At 53.0% G+C, this 8903-nt stretch overlaps 3 protein-coding genes and 1 non-coding gene across 4 annotated transcripts; 2 read left to right on the top strand and 2 right to left on the bottom strand.

The window, feature by feature from the left end:
* Window positions 1-622: 622 nt before the first annotated feature.
* Window positions 623-2780, top strand: BO79DRAFT_193937 (glycoside hydrolase family 32 protein; the record flags this gene model as incomplete). Its single annotated transcript, XM_025681009.1, has 2 exons — window positions 623-2388; window positions 2443-2780. 2 exons carry the CDS (start codon window positions 623-625, stop codon window positions 2561-2563), a joined length of 1887 nt encoding a protein of 628 aa, XP_025540508.1. The 3' UTR covers window positions 2564-2780.
* Window positions 2781-2814: 34 nt separating this feature from the next.
* Window positions 2815-3725, bottom strand: BO79DRAFT_208839 (uncharacterized protein). Its single transcript, XM_025682470.1, has one exon. It carries the CDS (start codon window positions 3675-3677, stop codon window positions 2874-2876), a length of 804 nt encoding a protein of 267 aa, XP_025540509.1. The 5' UTR covers window positions 3678-3725; the 3' UTR covers window positions 2815-2873.
* Window positions 3726-4343: 618 nt separating this feature from the next.
* BO79DRAFT_t115 lies at window positions 4344-4416 on the top strand. Its single transcript has one exon. It is a non-coding gene; the product is annotated as a tRNA-Thr (tRNA).
* An 869-nt stretch (window positions 4417-5285) lies between these two features.
* BO79DRAFT_264213 (histidine phosphatase family protein) lies at window positions 5286-7065 on the bottom strand. Its single transcript, XM_025686762.1, has 4 exons — window positions 6232-7065; window positions 6060-6177; window positions 5900-6004; window positions 5286-5840 (listed from the first exon to the last, which is right to left on the bottom strand). Exons 1-4 carry the CDS (start codon window positions 7010-7012, stop codon window positions 5405-5407), a joined length of 1440 nt encoding a protein of 479 aa, XP_025540510.1. The 5' UTR covers window positions 7013-7065; the 3' UTR covers window positions 5286-5404.
* Window positions 7066-8903: the final 1838 nt, after the last annotated feature.

Raw genomic sequence — 8903 nt, forward strand, 5'->3', positions numbered from 1 at the left:
GTCATCATCGCTGCGAGTGTGACGGGCCAGTGCGGACAAGTCAGACCAAGGCACACATTGCACGATGAAGACTCTTCACACCGTTCCACAAAACACCCCTAATATTATACTTGAAGCAGCAACTCGTGTCCTATACGAGTCGTTAAACCTTTTCTTCCTATATCCTGCCCACTTTTCATCTCTTCTTCACTGCCGTTCCCACTAGATCTCCACCTCGTCATACCGACAAACCTCCGGCTCTCACTTTCTCTTTACGGTTAAACCAAAGCACTCCACGAGCTAACTTACCTACCCAGCAAGTAAGTTCAATCAGGTCAACAGAACCTCAGCGGGTCCCCATTTGAAGATCGGCACTATCATAACCTCGTTGCGGGAACTCGGGGGAAATCTCGGGGAATCCACGCTGAATCTCCCCGCGCGAACCCTAAGCGGACTTCCTCCGCAATCCTCAATTTCCCCGAGGATACGGACTATTCATCCAGCATTCCAACCATTCTAGTTCTAGTTGTCGGAAATTCCCCGGCACCCCTGCATCAAACAAAACATGCCATATAAAGTGTCACTTTTTTCCCCTCTGCCAAGGGAGGGGAAGTGAGTGTCCCCTCCATTGCGATACCTCGACATGAAGCTTCAAACGGCTTCCGTACTGCTCGGCAGTGCTGCTGCTGCGTCTCCTTCCATGCAGACGCGGGCCTCCGTTGTCATCGACTACAATGTCGCTCCTCCAAACCTCTCCACCTTGCCCAATGGCTCCCTCTTCGAAACATGGCGTCCCCGCGCCCACGTCCTGCCCCCCAATGGCCAGATCGGTGATCCCTGCCTGCATTACACCGATCCCGCCACGGGCCTCTTCCACGTCGGCTTCCTTCACGATGGCAGCGGCATCTCCAGTGCCACCACCGATGATCTAGCCACCTACCAGGACCTCAACCAAGGCAACCAAGTCATTGTCCCCGGGGGCATCAACGACCCCGTCGCTGTCTTCGACGGCTCCGTCATCCCCAACGGCATCAACGGCCTCCCCACCCTCCTCTACACCTCCGTCTCCTTCCTCCCCATCCACTGGTCCATTCCCTACACCCGCGGCAGTGAGACCCAATCTCTCGCCGTCTCCTCCGACGGCGGCAGCAACTTCACCAAGCTCGACCAGGGCCCCGTCATCCCTGGCCCTCCTTTCGCCTACAACGTCACCGCATTCAGGGACCCCTACGTCTTCCAAAACCCCACTCTCGACTCCCTCCTCCACAGCAAGAACAACACCTGGTACACCGTCATCTCCGGTGGTCTGCACGAAAAGGGCCCCGCCCAATTCCTCTACCGTCAGTACGACTCAGACTTCCAGTACTGGGAGTACCTCGGCCAATGGTGGCACGAACCCACCAACTCCACCTGGGGTAACGGCACCTGGGCCGGCCGCTGGGCCTTCAACTTCGAGACCGGCAACGTCTTCAGTCTCGACGAGTACGGATACAACCCCCACGGCCAGATTTTCACCACTATCGGCACCGAGGGCTCTGACCTGCCCGTCGTTCCCCAGCTCACCAGCATCCACGACATGCTCTGGGTGTCCGGTACAGTCTCCCGCAATGCCTCTGTCTCGTTCACCCCCAACATGGCCGGCTTCCTCGATTGGGGCTTCTCCTCTTACGCTGCTGCCGGAAAGGTTCTTCCCTCGACTTCTCTGCCTTCCACGAAGAGCGGCGCTCCGGACCGCTTCATCTCGTACGTCTGGCTGTCCGGTGATCTGTTCGAACAGGCCGAAGGATTCCCCACGAACCAGCAGAATTGGACCGGTACGCTGCTGCTTCCGCGTGAGTTGCGCGTGCTGTATATTCCCAATGTGGTGGACAATGCTCTGGCCCGGGAGTCTGGTGCCTCGTGGCAGGTCGTGAGCAGCGATAGCAGTGCGGGCACCGTCGAGCTGCAGACGCTGGGTATCTCTATCGCGAGAGAGACCAAGGCCGCGTTGCTGTCGGGAACTTCGTTCACTGAGTCCGACCGCACCCTGAACAGCAGCGGTGTTGTTCCGTTCAAGCGCTCGCCGTCCGAGAAGTTCTTCGTTCTTTCCGCGCAGCTGTCCTTCCCTGCGTCTGCTCGAGGATGGGGACTTAAGAGTGGATTCCAGATCCTCTCGTCGGAGCATGAAAGTACTACCGTGTACTACCAGTTCTCGAATGAGTCGATCATCGTCGACCGCAGTAACACTAGTGCTGCGGCGCGCACGACTGATGGCATCGATAGCAGTGCGGAGGCTGGCAAGTTGCGTTTGTTTGATGTGCTGAATGATGGAGAGCAGGCCATTGAGACATTAGACTTGACTCTCGTGGTGGATAACTCGGTTTTGGAGGTTTATGCCAATGGTCGGTTTGCATTGAGTACTTGGGTTCGGTGAGTATCTTCCTAGTTGATGATTGAAGAGTGGTGATGCTAACGTGAGGATAGTTCCTGGTACGCCAATTCCACTAACATCAGCTTCTTCCATAATGGTGTGGGTGGTGTCGCGTTCTCCAACGTGACTGTTTCCGAGGGCTTGTATGATGCTTGGCCGGATCGTCAGTATTAAGGGGACGGTCTCTATCGAACCCAATAATTACACGGGGTCTGATCATGCTGATCCGATGGCTATAATGTTTGATGCGCTGTGTTCAACGACGCAAACATGATAATGAGGTGCTACAGCAAAGAGAACTTCCGTTTTATTGCAGCACCTAGGATGAACGGCAGATAGACAGTTGATCAGCTCTTATTTTTCTTCTTAACGACTGTTTTATTATAATAACACAACCATAAAAGAATTATGCAAAACTGCAATACCTTCAACATTAACGCCATCGCTATGTAAATCGTCCCGGTTATTTTCCTTTTCCTAAAGTCTACTGAACTGATACACGATGAAGACTCGTGCTGGACGTTCTCGGTGATATATGTGTAGGTCGGAGGGGAGCGACTCCAAGCTCGTCGACCTGTGGGATAGGCTTCCTTTGCGCTGGCCCGTTCCCTGTTTCTGAAGGCGCGGCGTACGAGTGCGCGCGTGGTGCCTGTGGACCGGGGTACGCTATGATACTCCCTCTAGGCGGCTGATCCGACACTGGCGAGTATGTGCTCGGCAATTGATATTGACTCGGCGGGGTCAATATCGTAGCGGGCGGAGATTCGGAATCCAGGTTCAGCGAGACCTGTGCCCACGGAGGCGGTGCGAACTGACCACTCGGGGCTCTCGAGGTAGTGGTAGAGGAAGAGGAAGTGCTTGCGGGGGGAGTGATGCTTGGTGGCATGGCAGGTCGCAGGGTGAAAGGGACGCTTTTTCGGAAGACATTCGTGTTGGACTGGATGCGAAGCACCTCATCCAGCTCTTCGTCCGTCCAGTTGCGTCTGATGCGAACTTCGGGTGATGGTTCTGACGAGTAAATATGGCCGAGAATGGAGGTGCGGCACCATGTCTCTGCGTCTTCGGTGGTCGCGAAGCCAATCACCAGACCATTGCTGCTGTCGCGGAGATAGGTCATGGTGGGGGAGTAAGGGAGGTAGACAGCAGTGGGCTCCGCGGTGAAGATGCGACCCTCGCGGTTTGAGGCTTGGTATGCATTTGCATGGGTTGCCGAGTTGAAGACGAGCTTCAACTCCTGTTTCTGGAAGATGAAGTAGACATCGAACGCGGGGACATCATGGTCGGACATTTCTCGTGCAGAGACAGAATCGTAGTGATGATGCGTTGTAGTGTCTTGTGTCAATGGAGAGAGAAGGGCTGTTTTGATGGCTTAAAGGGGTAGTAGGATGATAGGTCATCTGTTCGGGGTTATTTATATCTCAGACAATTTGGATCTGACAGGGTCCGACACTACTACTAGTAGTCGACTACTGCTGGGGCTGAAGCTGTGGCGGCTTACCGTGGCCCCCAATGGCTGCACGATCCGAATCCACTGCTCCGCCATCCCTCAGCCTCGTCAGGTCCAGTTGGGCACATCTCACATCTCACGTCATCGATACTATATTCTTTGTGGGATTCTTTGTATGTTGCTGCTAGGTTGGAGTGCCTGGAGGTCAGGAACGATGGGGAATTGGTTTGAAGTGGTGAACTGGTGAGATGGTCTGGGAAGTACGCTGTTGGATATGGTGAGTCCCAACGCAGGAATTAGCAAATGGACTGACCCATTGGGTCGACGAGCTTGCAGTTAAGCAGTTGGTAACACACAGTTGGTCAGACTGGACAGGAGGTGGATGTGGATGTTGTCCTGTGAATCCGGGAACCTGCATAAGAAAGCGTCTTTTGTGACAGCCAACAACTGCTGCTTACTGTATTTGCTGCACATAAAGCAAACAGCTATTATTCTATACATCAACCAGCTTCTATGGCTCAGTTGGTAGAGCGCATGACTAGTAATCATGAGGTCCGCGGTTCGAATCCGCGTGGAAGCATTTTTTGTTTTTTCTTTTTATACCCACTCCCCTACGAGGCTCCATCGTCTGCACATCACTTTTCAAGGAACATTATTAAACGAGTTCTGAAAGGCTATTTATTGGGTTGTTATGTACATCTTTGGATTCTTGGTAAGGTGGATGCGCTAGAACACAGGTAGCAGAAAGGTTACTTACCTGTACCCTACATACTCAATCCGATGCTTTTTCAGCCAACCCCTGGGAAGCATATGACAGTGCGAGTATGCTGTAATCGTGCACGTAAGGAACATGGCTATCATCTATAATACTATAATTTTGAAGAAACCACCGGTCGCTTGAAGAAACTATTGTGCTACTAGTAGTAGCACTCAGACACTGCGTCTTTGGGTCATTTACTAGTCGTGTGGCGGTGATATATAATCTCACCGTGACTTTAACGCAACATTCGGATGAACCACCAAAGTTGAACGTAGTATAGTCTCTACTTCAATTGCGAATCCATTTTTAACACATCCAATAAGCCCAATTACTCATGAGAACCAGCTAATTCATGAAAACCACTTTCGTTGAGACCAAATAGGCAGATGCGACCGTAAAGAGTACATGGCGAGTCCAGGAAGCACGGTCCAAGTTGAACCCGGTCGATTCAGTTTTGTCACTACCGAGGAATCCTGCCGTGTACACAGAAAGCTTCCAAGCAGTCAGTCAGCTAGTAGCTGCGTCTTACCTCAATAATTTCCTGTATACAGCATTGCATTCCAATAATTGATTGTCGATTTATTGATCACACCATGCATCGGATTGAAATATACCTAAGCCTGATTGTCCCTCCAAAGTGCCTATGCACACAAATATCATGACGAAAGTTCAATATGTATGTATCATTGCTATTATCATTATTTACATTCACCGCATGACTGTACAAGACTATTAACAAGGTGATCGCCACCACCCAAACTTGAAATATCAATCATCACTAAAGTATCCCGATCCTACCCCTCTGCATCTAGTCCATAGCATCACCCTCCTGGCAGCCAATAGGGCTAGAGCGGTAGTTCAGCTCCGTCGTGGTGTTGTAGTTCCACCAGAAGCTCAGATACTGCGGGTAGGACGCAGACACGTTGCAGGTGGTCGTGTAGTCGGGCAGATTCTTGTTCAGGATGGAGGTGTAGTTGGCCAGAGGGCAAGAGTAGCCCGGTCCGGAAGTGCAGTCGTTGAAGGGGAGCACGGCCTCGTTCAGCACCAGACGCACGTAGGTACCCTCGTCCGAGAGAGCGGTGGCCTGGCAGCTGAGACGCTCGATGGTCAGATGGCCACCCATGGGCACGATGTTGCCGATCGAGTAGGGGTTGCCGAAGGCGACGCGGTCAAGAGGCAGGTCCTCGTTGGGGATGAGGACGCCTAGGGCGGCGAGGATGGGGGTGATGTTGGTGTCGTGGGCACTACTATATGTTAGTGAAGAGGTTCTTTTTGTGAGTCTTTGATTCTGCCGAGAACTTACAAGTTGAAGAACAAGGGGCCGGCTTCCTTGGGTCCTTGGTTCAGGAGGGTAAGACTGGCGTTAGCGTAGACGGCACCCACAGCGGCCATGTTCTTGTCACCGGGACTGTCGATCGTTAGTTGCTGATCCGAGACAATAATCGATCAATTGGTAAACTCACCCAGCGCAGTAGTAGTAGTTCAAATCCTCAACGTAGCCGAAGCTGACCCATTCGTCCTGGGTAAAGGCGTTGATCCAGTTGGAGAAAGGACGAGCATTGAGCTCAAAGGAGGCCATAACTGGGATGCTGTCAGCTGGATGTTTGAGCCAATGATTGTTCCGTAATCACATACCCATCAGGTTGTAGACATCAGATGCGGTGAGGTTCATGCCGGGGTTCTGGGAGTTTAGGCGGGCAGCAGCGACCTTGAACTGGGGCAGCTGGTAGGTCAGGTTGTCGCAGGTGGTCTGGTCGTTGTCGGTGTCACAGGTGGGCGTGAGGCTGTCCGCGCCCATGACCTCGGACTCGGAGATGATGTTGAGGGCAGCGTTGGTGGAGTAGTTGTAGCCAAAGAAACCCTCACCGAACTTGCGGGCCGTCTCGATGACACGTCCGTAGCCACTAGAAAAGAAGGGCACGACCGTCTCGCCGTTCCAGAGGTGGCCGTAGCGAGCCTTGTAATCGTTGCCATGGTTGTACGCGTCCAGCAGACCGGCGTAGGGACCGCTGGTGGTCTCGGCGTTGTAGTAGCACTCATTAGGGACGTAGTAGGTCCAGTCGTTCAGGAAGGCCAGGTCGCCCTTGTATTCAGTAGTGTTGATGCTGTAGACCTTGGCCAGGGCCTCTTCGATGCTCTTGCCGGCTGAAGGGGATGGGTAGCGCTCTCCGTGACGCTTGACCATGATGACCTGATCGACCTCGCAGCCGGTCGGGGGATCGCGAGCGATACCGTAGGACACACGCTCGGAGTAGGGTCCGTTACCACCGTAGTGCTTCAGGATGCTGTAGCCATCGCGGAATTCCTGAGAGAACTGCTTCTCCTGGGTCGACTGAGGAATGGCAGCGCCGTAGGAGAAAGCGGATGCGCCCGTGGCCAGGGCACAGGCCAGGCTGAGGAGAGAGGTGCGAGGCATTGCGAAGGTACAATTGACAGAAGCTGGAGAAGGTGCTCTCGAGAGGATTGGAGATGACGAGCGGGGTACATATCAACCGAGAGGGGTTTGGAAGACCTTTTATACCCGGCGATCGGAGATTGCGGTCCAGCATGCATCTGTGAGCTGGTCGCCTCATGCGAGCCAGGAGACGGGTCAAGATGAGCGAGCTAGAAAGTAGCAAAGCGAGGACTGAGTGATGTCTACCAGTTACAGACTCACAGAAGAGCCCACGTGCTCAGCATCCCAATGCGAGGAGACCTCCAGCTCGACGGAACAGGGCTGAATTCCACCTCCCATGGGACTCACGGGATCCGAATCATACCCTGGAGTCTAAAGGCGTGGTTTCGGCCAACTCTCCCATTGGCAGAAGGGACGGGCGGGACGAACACAGGCACAGATTGCCGTTGGTCAATGGCAGCAGCTTAACCGACTAGTGTAGTCTACTAGTAAGTAAGTAGGTATGCACCCGGCAAGGGCTTATCTCCGGGGTCGCTGCCGGTGTCTTCCCACTTCTTCTAGTATCCCTCGTATCTCCGCTGCCTCGTGCTGAGGACGGAATCACCAATGTAGAGTCATCCCCAGAACACACGTGGATAAGTAGCAGTTTGGATGAGCCAGGCACTGATAGGAGATGATGTCCCTCACGGACACCCTGATTTCCAAGAGGGTAAACAACGGCTCGGGGCTGCCCGCCTCGGCAATCCACGCCGAGCGCAAGCTTCCTTGGCCAAAGCTTGGACCTGCCAGCCAAGGTGCCACTCCGTCGGCCACGCGGTTCTGCCATGCTCTGTCACTCGCTTTCGCATCGGTTGGAACGTCTGGAAGGAATGGAAGCCCATAGAGACGATCACACTCCGCGATCGGAATCGATCTAGTATCAGGCAACTGTATTAGCTGACATGCGGCATTTTGTCGCTGCAGTATGCAGCGCCGGCTTTCCAGAACAGCTGGTGTTTCCTTTAGACCCACTGAGCCAGTCTGCGTCATGCCTGCGTGCACGTGCGAGTCACTGCATGTTTTGCCAGGGCGATGAGATCGGGTCTCTCGCATAGCAAATTACATCCTGAGTCATGCCAATCCGGGTCTAACAGTGGGGGGGGGGGGTTTGGAATCGCCTATGCATACACCATGTGACGGATTCAATACCTAGATCCTCAAAGACGCTTTGCTAGGTCGGAAGTGTACCCTGCAGCTATTGCTGCACCAAACCCCACCCCCCTGGACCCCAACCTTAACCGTGGGACGAACTGTTGCTCCGATTTGCCGCAGAAGCAATACTACTATATGACAGCCCACCATAGCTCGAGCTAGGTAGCCAAGTTTTCGAAAGTGAGTACGATGTAATAAAACAAAGGAAGAGGCGATCATCGCTTATATGACGTAGGAAGGAAAATATTCGTGGCAGTCAAGTACATGCTTTGACATGGTTGACACATGGCTACACCGTGAACGTTGTCGTCTCCCTGAGGCTATATTTGTTGCAAGGCGTTCTAGTTTTATCTGACTGAACATCTAGGTAATCAATTTAATTAGATCCTCGAACCAGAGACTTCAACTATGCAGCAAGTACCTCTGAAATTCTTCCTGGTATTCCATATTTGGCACCAGGGCTTCAGCAATACAGCAACAAAGCTGATACTTCACTCAAACCATCCAGAAGTGACTAATGCCAACTAGCCTCAGCTATCTCACTGGAGTGGAGTCCAACGTCCAACTTAAGTCCTTCCTTGATCTGCGTCTTGGCTCTGTCTTTTCTCGCGTGATCGGCGAACGGCCTGTCATTGTTGTGGTACGCGTAGCAATGCCACATAATAACGGTACTGGCACATGGTTAGATATTTCTCTCATCGCATTCGTTTCATCCGAGAAC

This window comes from Aspergillus costaricaensis (genome assembly GCF_003184835.1).
Source record: "Aspergillus costaricaensis CBS 115574 unplaced genomic scaffold BO79scaffold_13, whole genome shotgun sequence".
Lineage (NCBI taxonomy): Eukaryota > Fungi > Ascomycota > Eurotiomycetes > Eurotiales > Aspergillaceae > Aspergillus > Aspergillus costaricensis.